Genomic DNA, 15,295 nt, shown 5'->3' with positions numbered 1-15,295 from the left:
CGTTCAAAATCATTAAAACTAAATCAAACTTTTGAAAGTCTTAACGATCACCAAATCATATGAAATTTTGTAGAGGTGATCTACTCATATAGACCTAAGATATGAACGGTGGAGATGTAAAAATTCAATTGGGAAGTGGTGTAATGCCCTATCCCTAGAAAGTGGCCAAAAATAGGGATCCCTCAATGGAAGGGGGCTGTATATATATATATATATATAAGTCACACATGTATATCAGATCAATGTTGTTCTCATGTTTTTTGGGAAGGAAATATTGTTGTTGATGGTTTTACAAATTTGGGTTTGGGTTTGGGTTCTTCATTGCTTTGGCATGTTTCTCCTCCTCCTAGTGTATCTATTTTCCTTTTGAGGGATGCATTAGGGTATCCGAATTATTGAGCTAATTAGATGGCAGGCCTTACAGTGGTATGATGTTTGGCGGTCTCTTATTATCTTCAGCAACAGTTTGCATCCAAGATTGATGTTCATAGCTGCTTTGATGCTCCAAATCCTATGGATTACTTATATGTTTTATCTACCAGCTTTCTTTTTGGTTTGTACAAGAGATGAGAATATCCTATTTTATTTTCTTAGTTTTCGTCTCGTATTGTTTCTTATTCAAATTATGTTATTTTTCTTGTTTTTAATTAAAATAAAATCCGGGTGTGGAGCTGAGCCTCCTAGCTAGGCTGGGTTCTAAACCCTTTAAAAAAATAAAAAATAAAAAGTCACACACGTATATATTAGTTTCTTACTATATTAAAGGACTACGGGGACTGTTAAATGGAATCTAAAGCTTATGTTATATATATAGCGATTATGAAAATCTCACATTGTCTCAAGATCCTTCAATATTGCTCTTTTGTAGTGTATTAATCTACACGCAGTGCATGTGTACGTTGTTTCTATTCGTTTGACATTTCAGGGAAATATTAGACATGCACTTGTAGAAGAAAATGGTCAATAACTAATAACTAATTATTTGTCTTCGTTTGATGTGTGTGGTATAGTTCGGTACTTACAGCTTTACCAAATTTGTTCCAGATAATAATGTATAGTTGGAGTTGATGTAGTTTCATCATGCTGCTTGGCATGATATAGTTGATGATGTGTGATTAAGTTGTGGAACGATCAATTCCCATATTTGCAGTACGTGAAAGCTTTTGCCCCAGGGGTGAAATTTGAAGGGTAAAGATGCATTGGCTGGTATTTATTTTAGTGAGTTCCATCTGAAAAGCTCTAAGAAGATATTGAAATTAAGGGACAACAAACAATATAGCTAAGTTTAACCATATACTCATATAGTATGGACGATTACAGGTCTTGTAAGAGCAAGTCCACCCTTACCCCAAAAGCAAGACCCAGGCCTTCGTCATGTCAAACGAAGACCCAGCCAAAAAAACTCTCCCTCCACCCTTGAAAATTCTTTAACCTGGGCATTCGCTGGGTCTTCGCCTGGGTCAGACCTATGACTCAGGCCTCCATTTTGAAGACCCAGGCCTTCCTCTGCCAGCTCAGCCTGAGTCGTGGGGCCATGGCGTCGTCAACCACGTGAAGCACGCAAGGGGGCCGAGCGACGCCGGAACCAGTCAGTGGAGGCGATGCCGGAACCATGGCTTGCCGGAAAACTCAACAACAAAACAATTCATAAACACATAAATAGGGTTATTGAAATTACCTTACAAATCGGATTAGGATCCTCTCTCTCTCTCTCTCTCTCTCACCGAAAATGCCAAGAACTCGTCGAACAGTGACACCTTCTTCTCCGTCGATCTCTTTTGTTGAGGGTTGCATGTGGTTATTGAATGAGGGGTTTTGAAGAGGGAGAGGAAAGGAACGTTTTGGTGGAGTTTGGTGGAGTGTGGTGGCTGGAATCGGCCGGAATCGACTGGAGAAGAAGGTGGCAGACATGAGAGAGAGAAAGAGAGAGAGAGAGAGAGAGAGAGAGAGAGAGAGAGAGAGAGAGAGGGGAGAGGAAAGGCTCGGGTCAACGCCAGTTTTGGTGTTTTGACCGGGTCAACACTACTCTCTTCTTTTAAAACAACATTGAGTGGCCCAGATTTGATCTAGCAATTTGATCCAAGGGTCCATATTAAATTTTTTTCATTATCCATAATTAATTACCTAATGTAAAATTTATTAAACAGTCATCCGTCATGTGGCAACCCAGAAACATAAATCGTAGGTGGAAACTACAGTCCAAAATCACTGCCACGTGACGACCTGGGTCTCACCCATGACCCAGGCCTTCCCAACGAAGGCCTAGAGGGTGGACTTGCGCTAACAACTATAGTGAAGATCATTTTTTTCATAGTGGCAGATCGATCGTGAGGTTGAGCCACGAAAGACTACTTGTAGCATTTGAGTTGTATATCTGATTAAAATTAAAAATCTTTGGTATGTAAACATGTCATATATTAACACATTGTAAAATTTTCTTATATTTATGAGCACGTTTTGGGATTAAAATGGAGTTAACTAATCTCTACTGGGCTTATGAGCTCATTTGCCATGTACCATGATGCAACGCGATTATGTTCAATACCATCCAAAATTATCTTCTCTGATTAGTTATGAACTGAAAGACCAACACATATGCTCAAATAATCACATTTTTTAAAATGCCTTTTATAGGTCAAATTCAAAACAAGAAAAGAGGTACTCATAAGTTGACCAATGATCATGAAAGAGGGCCTCCAAATGAACAGTAACCATTAACCAGAAAGCACCCCAATAGTTTCACACGTGCCACTAAACTTGATAATTAATAAATATATATGTGAAAATTGGAACACGTACGATATTGTCAATTCATGCTTCTTTTTTTAAATGTGGACCGCGTTCAAAGATCTATAAAAGCACTGCACTCCTCCTCTTCCCTGCGAATCGGAAAAGAACAATACAACTCTCTCAGAGCAGTCTTCTGATCCCGTATTAAGTCTGAAGGTAAGCTCACCTCTTCTATTTCTTTTTCCAAACTGCAAGAACTGCTTGGAAAAACGAGGTTGTACTTGAATTCTGGGCCTCTTTGATTTCTTTGTGCTATCCTGAACCTTGAAGGCCGGCTTCACAACTATTTTTGCACTCAATTTGATTTCTTTGATTAATTCTGTGATTCGAGTTAGTTAACCATCTTCCTATTTATTGATGAATATCTTAGTAACCTTCATTTGATTTCTTTTGTCTGAAATTTCTACATATTATCATGATAATTAATTTAACTTTGATGGACTGTGATCTACACTATCCAGTGCTTGGCTTCACTTCTCAGAAGATGATTATATTTCGTTCTCGAATTTCGATGGGGAAGAGACCATGAAATATGTGCATGTTTAAGTTAGAAATACTAATTCATTAATAAAAAAATTAGAAAAAAGAATTTTAATTGCATTCTCCATGCCTTCGTACATAACTAATTCGATTTTACTGTATGTCTTGTTAGTTTAGTTCGAAAGGTGTTACCAAGATCTAGCTACTGCGTCGAAAGAACAGCAGGTGTTTTGAATATTAATGGAGATGATTTCATCAGCAAAATGGGTATCTGAATTGGTACGTCTATGAATTATACTAGCTTTCTCATAGCCTTAATTATCATCGATCAAAAGAACTTAGTTAATTAAGAAATTACATTGATTAGAGAAAATTCAGCAAGTTCTGTGATAACTGTTAACACATTCAATGTGAATAATTGTTCCGTATTTTCATACAAGTATTTTGGTTTTGGTTTTTATAGGAAATGGAAGATCCCACATTCCTGAATCAGTATGAAATGAACTTTCATCTGGACTACTCACTTGAAGATCTCAATTTCCGGTCTTTATCTGCTGAGAGCTACTCGTCTTACCCAGATTTTACCCCTCCACAAAATGATGTTGATGAAAGGCCAGCAAAACAGCCGAAAAATAACCACAGTAACTGGAACTCTTGCACTACCACTCATGATCACAAAACTACAGTCCCAAGGGCTTCCTCTTCTGCCTCCTCGCACCTAATTTCTTTTGACAATTCCAACTCGTCAGCATATGGTTCTCTTGATTGCACTACCACTGTGAAGCCAAAGAATGAGGTCCAGGGTTCTGGTGGAAATTTGAATTCCATTCCAACTTTGATTTCACAAGGTAATTCTTATGACCCCCAAACTTGTTCACCAAACCGTGCATATGGCCAAGGGATCAAGAGGGCTGCTACTGTCACTAGAAGTCCCTTACATGCTCAAGATCACGTTCTAGCTGAGCGAAAGCGCCGAGAAAAGCTCAGTCAGCGGTTCATCGCTCTATCAGCCCTAGTACCAGGTCTAAAGAAGGTAATTAATCTTCACCCATTTACATATTCCGTACGTAGTTTATGAGTGCAAATGTTGATATCTTTATCGGTTAAAATTACATCAATTGATATAGTACTATATATGGCCATTTCCAGTAGTAGTTAATTATAGCGTTTATGATCGGACATACATTTTAAATGACAAAACCCTTTTTACAAATTTGTTAGATGGACAAGGCTTCAGTGCTTGGAGATGCCATAAAATATGTGAAACAGCTGCAAGAACGTATGAAGATTCTAGAGGAACAAGCGGCAAAGAAAACCGTGGAGTCAGTGGTGTTTGTGAAGAGAACTCAGTACTCTGCGGACGATGACATCTCCTCATCCGATGAGAACTTCGACAGCTGCTCGGACCAACCACTCCCTGAAATCGAAGCTAGGGTTTCAGACAAAGAGGTTCTCATCCGAATCCACTGTGAGAAAAAGAAAGGGTGTCTGGCAAACATACTACACGAAATAGAGAGGCTTAATCTCACCATTCTGAATAGCAGCTTCTTGCCCTTTGGCAATTCAACTCTTGATATCACTGTCGTTTCTCAGGTATATACATAATTCCCTGAATGTGTGTCGTTATTCCGTTTTGTTCATTAAGATATTAACATGCTTAATGTAAATACCTAAAACTAATTAGTAGTACTTTCTTGATTACAGATGGACGTTGAGTACAGCATGACAGTGAAGGAACTTGTAAGTAAGCTGAGACAAGCTTTGCTCAAGTTGGTTTGACCTGTGTAGAATGATCGATCCAGTGCCCTAGACTTCTACAATACAAGCTGGCGATAATTAGGAAAATGAATTCATATCGTCATGTGTTATCAGTTTTTACTCGAATTTCTTGTTTGTTTTGAAGGAAGCAAAGCCCTGTATACATCTCTCTCATGCACGAACGCAGAGAAGACTACTCTTCCAGCCGAGCAGTGGTATACTGCTATGGCTGGTTTTTTGCTGCAAGGCTTCGTATATGTTGGAGGAGGGTTTTTCCCGTCATTTTTGCGTGGTTGATACCACGTTCAGTTACTCTCCTCCGATGACAAGGCTGCAGGTTTTTCATTTTGAGGGATTTTTTTTAGGGTTTTGAGATCGAATTTTCCGTTGTAATCATTTGTACTTGATGATTAGCTGCTGTACGTTGTATTGTCAAGTTGTTGAATATTATCCCATTTTCCGCTTTAACATGCATGCTATTACTTATTGATATATACCAAGCTAGCTAGGATTGAATTTTTTTTTTTTTTGCGATAAAATTGGATCCAAAGGCAAATCACATCTTGAGTACTTCAAAGTTTCAATCTATGTACTCCTTACTTTAGTGTTTTGTTAACTCTTTCAATTTAAACCTCACTCGATCGATCGAGTGTTCGGTTAGCTATTTATGTTTTTCTAATTTAACATGGTGCAATTCACATGAAATGATTTGTCATTCATCAAAACCCTAAAGATCTTCACGAAGTACACTGCACACAATATAATTTGAACTTGTGCTGAGTCTACTGTAAAAACCCAGAATTTGTTCGCACTCTAGAAATTATTTTTGGTATATAACTAACTTAAAAATTCTGATATTGACAACAGCTATATCAAGTAACAATATTTCGTACAAGCTTTATGCATGGCAATTAAGATATATCATAGTTTTTTCCATTTTATTTTTAACTTACACGGGAATAGATTAGACTCGAAATGTCACCAATGGTTTTGTAAAAATAGTTCATTTGACAAACGTGTTATGTGTTCTCTCTGTTTGTCTGCTCCGCATGATTGAGCAATTTCATTTATACTTATGAGTTTGTCTATCATACCATATGGTGCAAATTAATATGTCTAATTGTATACTAGAATTTTCCTATACTTATACCTTAGCCAATTTGTCATTATTATTATTATTGAAGTGTCATATTCATATGTATTCTTCACAAACTTAATCTGATTTTAAGTGCAGTTGAAGGCACATCAATTTATGGTCCACCCTGATATGATAATACCAATTATTGTTTAGGTAGGGGACAACCTTCGCCCCACTGGAGATTGTGTGATCTAACTAGTTTGTTATTTAGTAGAAGATACAACCTTGCAGCTGTCTTAAACTTCAAACCACCTTGAATTTGATAATCACAAGTCTCCAAACTTATGTAACAATTAAATTTTTTTCGTTTTGATTAATAACACTGGGGCAATTATTAAGAATTTCATGTCTTCTCGCTTGATTGCATTGGTACCTATTTTTCTAGTGGGAGGGATTACATCATCTGATCGATGATCATCAAATTTGAAGTTAATTGAATTAACTTAATGGTATATCAAGCAATGTAATTGGCGGGCGACAGATTAAAATAAATCAAACAATACTTGTTGATGTAAACTATCTGATATGCACACCTCAGAAAATTCAAGTGGAAAAAGGATCGACTAACATCATTCATAATAATATCCAATAAATCGCATAACGATAGCTTAATATAATTTTATTTCTCGCACCAACAAGATAATAGATAACTAGATATGTAACCATCACCAAGATTGGACATAAGAGCAGACACCAAGTTCAATCTTCAGCTCTGGAGGCCGGCTACCTCTCACCAATGTTCAATTTCACTACTCCTCGTCGAGAATCCAATATGTTTAACGTAGCTCTTAGTACACATTCGATTCATTTATGCACACAAAGGAATAGCTAGCAGCTGTACGTGTGAGATGAATATAATCTATAAGAAATTCGAATTCTTGATTTGAATGACGCTGCGAATAGATAGGATCATATCAGCTCAATGGAGATTATGCCAGAAGCTGTTATATATTTTTATGATTGAACCAATCCAACACCGACCAGAGTACTGGACGGCGTTTTTGTTGCTGTCCTTTTCTTGGCAACAAGAATTATACTTCGTGCTGAAACGGTGCACTGCTCTGTGTGCACATAGATAATGGTCAAAGTCTTAACCATATACGTGTTCCTTGGATTGATGCCCGAGCGTGCCTCTGAAAATTTCATCAGCTACCGAGTTCTTGGGACTTTGTTGGACTTTAGACCAAAATGTGTCTAATTATTGGTCGGTGTTCTTATAATTGTAGATGAGTAGAATGACTCATGAGTTAATTAACTACTAAGAAAACAAATACACCGAGACAAAGAAAAAAAAAAAAAAAAAAAAAAGGGAATCGATGATAGAAGGATTTGGTATTTAGGGCCGGACCTGAGATCTGAAGACCTGATACGAATCTTGAGAATGGTGTCCTCTAACGGTCATACGACGAAAAAAAAACAATGGCCGTTGTAAAAAGAAATTTCGCCGTTTACAAGATACGTATAAACACAGTAAATATATAATATCTTGAATATGAATTTATGAAATATTCTAATATTGATCAAATATAATGAACGCGAGAAACCGAGAAAAAAGAAAGAATCTAAGATTTTTATGAAAATTATATATATGTACATGTATAAATTTTTTGTGGTGCCTGAGGCGGCGGCCTCTCAAGCCTCCCCTCAGATACGGGGAATGGTATTCTTGCGTTGGTAACTTGTTAGTATCAAGATGTCAATGATCGAGCTAGTTTTCTTCTGTTCCCAACTTAAGAAAGTGTAATGGTTACTTACTAGCAGCTCAGCTACTGCTAGCCGGAACCCTACTGACTCTTTCTTATTAAGAACAATAGTAACCCTAAGTTCTAAACCTAAAAGGCAGAAGAAAACAAGACAATATTTGCTGGATTCCAACTTGTTATGTGGGAATTGGAGTACTAATTCCATCTATTTTACCTGGCATTTGACTATATTGCATGAGAGAAATAATTATAAGGGTGAAAGTGAAAGCATCCAAAACCTCCTTTACAGATATCCATGAAATCATCATTTTTTAGCACAACAAATTTGACTTGATGTATAACTTCAGCATTTGATTTTCCTTGTCAACTAATCCTCACACATTTCTACTTTTCGGGGTTACATATTATCATATTTTGTCAAAAAAAGAAGGTTGATGGTTACATTTGCCAGACAGGCAGACTCCCAGAGGTTAAACAACATAAATGTGTAAAACTGTGCATGGACGAATTGTAAATCCGTAGTAAGAAATATATATATACACCATCGGAGGCAAAATAAGTATTCTTTGACCATATATTTTCATGTTATTGTACTTGCATATTGTACTAAGAGATGAAAATCATGCTCCAAAAGCCAATTGTCGACCATTAACTAAAAGAGAAGCTCATCCGACCCAAAATGAAGAGGATGAAGCAGTATTCTTTGCTAGTTAGTGTTTGTTTGAATACATGTACTTTGTTGAAATTTTTGATATTATTTCGGGTATTCTGGATATATATTTATTGTAATCAGGAGTTTAGGTTCATGTCTCTACTTGTATTCGACAGTTTCATTAATAGAGGTTTGAGGACAACCGCACCAGCCCTTTTATTCAAAATGAAGAGGATGAAAAAAAATAATAATAATAATCTCATTTGAGAAGTATATAATTAGGGAAGGAACCTAGTTCTCTTGTCTCCATCTCTCTCCCAAACTTTGAGAAACAGTGTTCCTCTATGAATTCTTCTTTTCAAGGCCCATAGTTCGGGCCCAGACTAGTCAAGTAGCAGATGGACCAGAGTTTGGAATAAAACAGCTTCCAAAAGACTTCAGATCTTGTGGGCGAACGTTTTAGAATTTAGAGGGCAGACCGGAGCAAACTGATCTTTTATACTACAAACAATTGAGTCCAAAGAAAATTGAGGTAAAAAGGGGATGATGCCCCAAGTGTGATAAACTCTTGAAGCCAGGTGAGTTAGACCTCAGCGAGATTAGAGCAGTGCTTGATGGAGTAAGATTTATGCTGAATCAGTTTGAATTGAACTGTCATGAAAACATGTGAAGAAACAAGGATTGGCAACACTGCAAGGAAGAGACTTGGCCCATAATTTGGCTACTTGAGTTACTAGATACAGATTGTTTGAAATGAGTTTATGTTGAGGACTCTGCTTCATTTGGAGTGTTTGTAGTCTCAGTCTTTCTTTGTAATCGGTTCTTTCTCTTGACATTTTATTCAGAGCAAACCGTGTGATTTCGATAAAAAAAAAAAAAAAAAAAACAATGATGTCATTATTTTTTCCAGTTGAATAGCAATACATGTTTCATTTCCCTCCATGATACTCGTTCCTCCCTGCACAAAAAACGGGGTTCTGTTACTCTCCCCTCTCAAATCACCACCAACAAAACAAAACAGACAGAGGAAATGCAGACCTTCTTCATCATTCTGATCACACAGACACAGTACTCATCAGATTGACAACATGAGGAAGGAGGTAGTGGCAGCAGCAGCATTGACCGCAGCCGCGGCAATAACAGCCATAGCTGCCTTAGTGAGGCACAGGAAGCGAAGGAAAGAGCAACAATGGAAAGAAACGCAGAAAATTCTTCGTAAATTCGCTAGAGACTGCGCCACTCCTGTGCCAAAGCTTTGGCAGGTGGCAAATGCTTTCGTCGCCGACATGCGAAGTTCCCTCATTGCTTCCAATGGAACTAACACAAGTCTCAATATGCTGGTTTCCTATGTTGCTTCACTCCCATCTGGGTACTTAATTCGTATGATCTCTCTCGATCTCTTGGAAACTTGCCAGGGCAGCTCAAATTTGGTTTTTGGCTTTTTGCAGTTTATTTTTGTTAGATTTTGATTTTGAGTCATTGATCTGATGACAGGGATGAGGAAGGAATGTACTATGGAGTGAATCTGCGGCGGACCGACTTCTTGCTCTTGTGTGCAAGACTTCGAGGGAAGAATGATCCCATTTCTGATTTCCATAGAGAGGAGATTCACATTCCCACTAATCTCTTGGATGGGACTGGTAGTACTAAGGTATGAGTTTAATTTGAGTATCCTTGAGGGAAGTTACCAATAGGGCTTGTGAGAGAAATGTCTCATTTTGGGATTGATATGACACAACTACCATAACTTGTTCATATGCAACCTTGAGCTTCTCAGTGTTTAAGTTTGGCCTACTGTACTTTGGTCCTTTCAACCCAAAATGAGTACTTTCTTGGAATATATACAGTACATATCCTATTTCTAAGGACCCAACACTCGTTTTGTAAAGCATGGAGATTTCATATATGCATTAAGAATTTAAGATGCCTCTTGTACTCTCATTTGTATATGATCAAATAAATTGTGTATGATAGGCTTCAATTCAGTGTAAAATCTTCTGGCTTGTTAGGAATTGTTTGGATTTATTGCTGTGGAGCTGGGAAAGTTTGTTGAAGCACATCCAAATAGTGAAATGAAGGATAGACCAGCTAAGAATAACAAGCTGGGTTTTATAATCTCATGTCCAGTGGACCAAGCTGTGGCCACTTCTGGAACTGCTATCACATGGAAGAGTTTCGCAGCCGATAGCACAGTTGAGTTTATCTAAAATTACCCCCTTTCTCTATTTTTTGCTTTTCATCAAGCAACCCAAAGTAGTTTCCTAAAGTTTATATGTTTGCATTTGAGATCAGTTGGGAAAGAAGTTGGTGCATGACTTTAATAGAGCCCTGGAGGAACATGGAGTAAAATTGAGTGTTTATGCAATGGTAAGCAACTTATTTTGGTTTGATGTGCATGACTTCCAGGTGTTGCATGATTCCACTGCAACATATTGATTCAGCTATATTAATAATCATGTTGAGCAGGTTGATGATACTGTAGGGACTTTGGCTGGAGGCAGATACTATAACAGAGAAAGCGTGGCCGCGATTACTCTAGGGATGGGTACAGATGCTGCTTATGTAGAACCCGCGGATGCAGCTCTGCAGTGGCATGGTCCATCGCCTAAGTTAGGCGAGATGGTTAGTGACTATGACACTTCTACATAGTACAGATGAGATTAGGAAGTCACTCATGCAAAATTGAAAATTCTAAGTTTTGCATTACCAAATTTGTTTGTTACATCCAAAGTTTCTCTTATTTGAGCATCATGTATATTAGTAGAGCAGCACAGTCAACATGTATATCTACTTAGTTTTGCAGGTAATCAGCACACAGTGGGGAGAATTCAGTACTCCTCATCTTCCAATAACAATCTTTGATACTTGTCTGGATGCTGAAAGCTCCAATCCTGGATTCCGGGTAAGACAAGACATCGATATCCCTTGCATTCTAAGGTCACTCTATCAAAATTCACAACCTACTTACATTTTTGCTCTTGTTCTAATCCTGTTTTACCTCAGAGGTTCGAGAAGGTGGTTTCCGGAATGTATTTGGGAGAGGTTGTGAGAAGAGTATTACTGAAGATGGCAAAGGAAACAGCATTATTTGGCCAATGTGTTGTGCCTTCAAAACTCATGACTCCTTACCAACTCAGGTGAAGAACATGCAAAATAAAATGTCAATGCAGTATTTGTATTATTTAGCTACATGGTCGTCCGAAATTCAGAAAATATAGCAACTGAGATATAGCCAAAACCAAAATGGCATAGAATTTCTGAGGCTATACACAAAGGTCCTGAATTCCTGATGATGGAAAGCAAGTAGTATTATGCACCATCTTAAATTTGACTAAATGCTGCCTTCAATATATATAACAGAAACAATGACATAGATGCTGCAACAGTTAGTTGAAAGCTGCATGCAGCATGTAGATAAACACTTCTGTAATGTTGGATATGAGAGAAACATTCAGCTTCTAGCTAGCCTACTAATTAAATTTATCTTGTGATGTCCTCTAGCTCACCTGATATGGCTGCAATGCATCAAGACACATCAGACAATCGTGAAGTTGTCGGAGAAAAACTGAAGGAAGTTTTTGGGGTAAAGTGTCTTTAGTAGAAGCAGTCTTTAATCTTTAGCAATATGCAAAATATTTCATTATTTGACTCTTATGCTTAACATTCCTAGATCACAAAATCTACTCCAGAGGTGAGGGAAGTTGTTGCCGAGGTTTGTGATATTGTTGCAGAACGTGGAGCTCGTCTTGCTGGAGCAGGAATTCTTGGGATCATAAAGAAGCTTGGGAGAATTGAAAACAAGAGAAGTATAGTGACCGTGGAAGGGGGCCTTTACGAGCACTACAGAGTCTTCAGAAATTACCTTAACAGTGGTGTCTGGGAAATGCTTGGGGATAATCATTCGGACAATGTTGTTATTGAAAATTCTCATGGTGGTTCAGGAACTGGTGCTTTATATCTCGCTGCCTCACAAATGAAGGATATAGATCAATCCCAAATGCAGGATTCTGATCCTGATGTCGAAGCCAAACCTGAACCGGAACCAGAACCTGAATTTTAATCATACGATTGTTTTGAGCATAAGTAAGCAAAACGCCAAACAATTTTGCCACTCTTTTTCTTTTGAAATTTACAGGAAATAATATTGCAGTTTTGTAACTCATTGTTAACTTGCAGAACAAGTCAGGACTGTTAACTGTAAACTGCAATCTCCAGAAACTAAGATCTTTTCTTTTACCATGATTCGATAACTGCAGAAGAAATACAAACCCAAGTATATACGGGTCAAAAATTCGACTAAGATCACTGCACAGAAAAGAAAGAAAGAATTGAAAGTGACTTATGAACTGGGAAGATAACATGTCTTCCAAATAAGGCTAAACTGTCCAAATTTACAGAAACAACAGAAAGAATTCTGTCACAATTTGTAGTGGAAGCTCCTCCAACACATGATGACAGGCATGCAAACAAAGCATGCCTCTCAATAAACCTGAAATAGCGGGTGGCACGGAGAGCCATTACAAATTGGTCCAACTGGGTTGGGTTTTGGTTGGAAGTATCTTCACTAAGAGATAAAACAAGTCCATCATCAAAGCCCACAACAGTTATTTTCAAGGCAGCTCATGAAGCTCAGTTGTGTATTAAAAGATTCATTGTTGGAGGATTATTCCAATTTGATTTTTTTTGGTCAGTATGTATTCCCAGTAGAGGATGCAGAGGCTTCATATACCCTTCAACAACGTTAGATAGAATTAATACTTAACAATCCATAATCCATAAAATTCATAGTCACTACTAACATCGGCAACATTGTTAAATTTCAGAATATATTGTACAGCTTAATGAATTTGTGCTTGATATGCTTGTATATCGGCTTCAAATGTATTTCATATTTTCATATACCTTGCAGATGAAACTTTAGCGTTTTCTTCTTGTATAGTGACATTGCAATTGATGATTAGTCATTATGGAATTGCTAACAAAGTCCTTATATGCGTGCATATATACGTTCTTATGCATTTGAAAATCCCATGACAATGAAATAAAATCATTCAACATCAATGATCAATATGTTCTAGAGATGCTTCTTTATCATAAAAAAATTGTCATCACATCATTGCATTTGGTTCCGTAAATAAATATATTGAAAACTAAAATCAGATTTGTCTTGGCATGCAAAAGATAACTATAGTGACGAGGGAATTGGGAAGCTCTTGTTCTTGTTAAAAAGAGAAGAACAAATGGTAATAATTGTACGCATATATATACCTTGTAGCTTTGTCCTTTTATTGCCAAGACATCAAAGTGACTTTGATTCCAAAACGAAACGAATAATCCACACCATGCCATTTTTAACTGGATCAGAATCATGAGATATTCAAGCTAAGTTCTCCGTAAAGAGAAGAGTACTAATCAATATGTTGAGTCACTTTCTGTCACATTGTGTTGGGAGAGCAGTAGAGCACTCAACTCATCGATCATCTCTTTTCTTATTTATTCATCAAAAATGATAGTTGTCTCTTCCATGCCTTTGGCAGTGGGTAACTGGATTATTAATGGTGAGGTGATTCGTGGGGTTGGAGATAGTGATCGATTCAAGCTAATGAGCAGCAAATGCATGCAAGGTGTTCTTGTAGAATTCAAAGCCTCAAAGATAGATAGATTTTGTATTCTGGATTATGTTAGCTGTGTTGTTAGAGTATTAGTCTAGCTAGTATTCTGCCGATCCAACCATATTCAGTGAAAATGCAACTGATGTTCTTGAACTCTTGCTTAATTTAATAAAACAGATGACAGATGTGGATGTTTCTAAAAATTCGCATAAACAACCAATAAAACTATAAATTTGGTGTTTATAGTGCGTGACAACTTCAATTTTAACGTTGTTGAACTCTTTTTCAAACGAATAATGACAATGTGTTTGCGGATATGTTCATGTTCAATTTATATTTCATAAATTTCTTTCCCTGCCCTCATTCCCAATTAGTGACACTCCGTTACTAAACATAGTATGATAGTATCAAAATGATGCTCATCGAAGCAATTATTTCATCTGATCCACAATGACAAAAGAGAAAAGATCAAAGAGCAAGAAACAAAGTGGCTTTCGCAGGCTCGGATTATCTGCTGTAGTGCTCGCAATCATCATCTCCATGTTATTATCCAAAATTCCCACGTACATGCTTCTTTCTCATACTCAGACTCTCACCCAGGTCCCTCCAAAAATCAAATCTAGTAGAAGATGCATGTTTCCATGACTCGGAAGTAATCAAGCAGCTCTCTCTCCTAAACCCTAGACTGGAATACAATGCTTGTTCTGGGACTTTGTTCTTTGTTTCTTTTTGTTTGTTCGTTGCCCATGTTCACTAATAAGTACACCCCACTAAATCCAAAGCTCTCTATCTTCTTAATCCCATCCCAGCTATACTTTCAACTTGTTCAAACCCTACACAATTAACACAGAAGCTCAATGTTTATAAAAACTGAGGCACCCAACTCATACCAGATCCTACACATTAACCAAAACCCAGAAAATATTACTATACAGGTTTTTTTTTTGTATACAGGTTTTGATCGAGTAGTTAAAGATTCTTATGGGTTTCAATGGGAATTTTCAATTTCAGTTTTCTGGACCGGTGGGTTTTTTTTTTCCAGATTTCCAAAGGTGAGGGGACACGAGGAACACAGTTCAAGGCTTAAAATAGTGATTCATGCAACGTGTTTTCTGGGATAAAAGAGCTTGGGGCTTGGGGCTTTTAGCTTAGCCCAAAGTTT

At 37.4% G+C, this 15,295-nt stretch overlaps 1 protein-coding gene and 1 pseudogene across 2 annotated transcripts; both read left to right on the top strand.

Annotated features, from left to right (window-relative positions):
• Positions 1–2,883: 2,883 nt before the first annotated feature.
• LOC101302494 lies at positions 2,884–4,981 on the top strand (annotated as a pseudogene). The gene is made up of 4 exons (XR_183747.1): positions 2,884–2,946; positions 3,448–3,549; positions 3,734–4,303; positions 4,492–4,981. The product of XR_183747.1 is annotated as a transcription factor bHLH25-like (transcript).
• Positions 4,982–9,609: 4,628 nt separating this feature from the next.
• On the top strand, positions 9,610–12,581 carry LOC101304625 (probable hexokinase-like 2 protein-like). The gene is made up of 9 exons (XM_004289335.1): positions 9,610–9,890; positions 10,016–10,172; positions 10,531–10,713; positions 10,814–10,888; positions 10,988–11,143; positions 11,325–11,423; positions 11,525–11,658; positions 12,023–12,104; positions 12,192–12,581. The coding sequence occupies exons 1-9, from the start codon at positions 9,610–9,612 to the stop codon at positions 12,579–12,581; spliced, it is 1,557 nt and encodes a 518-aa protein (XP_004289383.1).
• The last annotated feature ends 2,714 nt before the right edge of the window (positions 12,582–15,295 follow it).

Source organism: Fragaria vesca, linkage group LG1 (genome assembly GCF_000184155.1).
Source record: "Fragaria vesca subsp. vesca linkage group LG1, FraVesHawaii_1.0, whole genome shotgun sequence".
Classification (NCBI taxonomy): Eukaryota; Viridiplantae; Streptophyta; class Magnoliopsida; order Rosales; family Rosaceae; genus Fragaria; species Fragaria vesca.
Note: the sequence above shows the minus strand (reverse complement) of the source record. Positions and strands in the feature narration are given on the sequence as shown.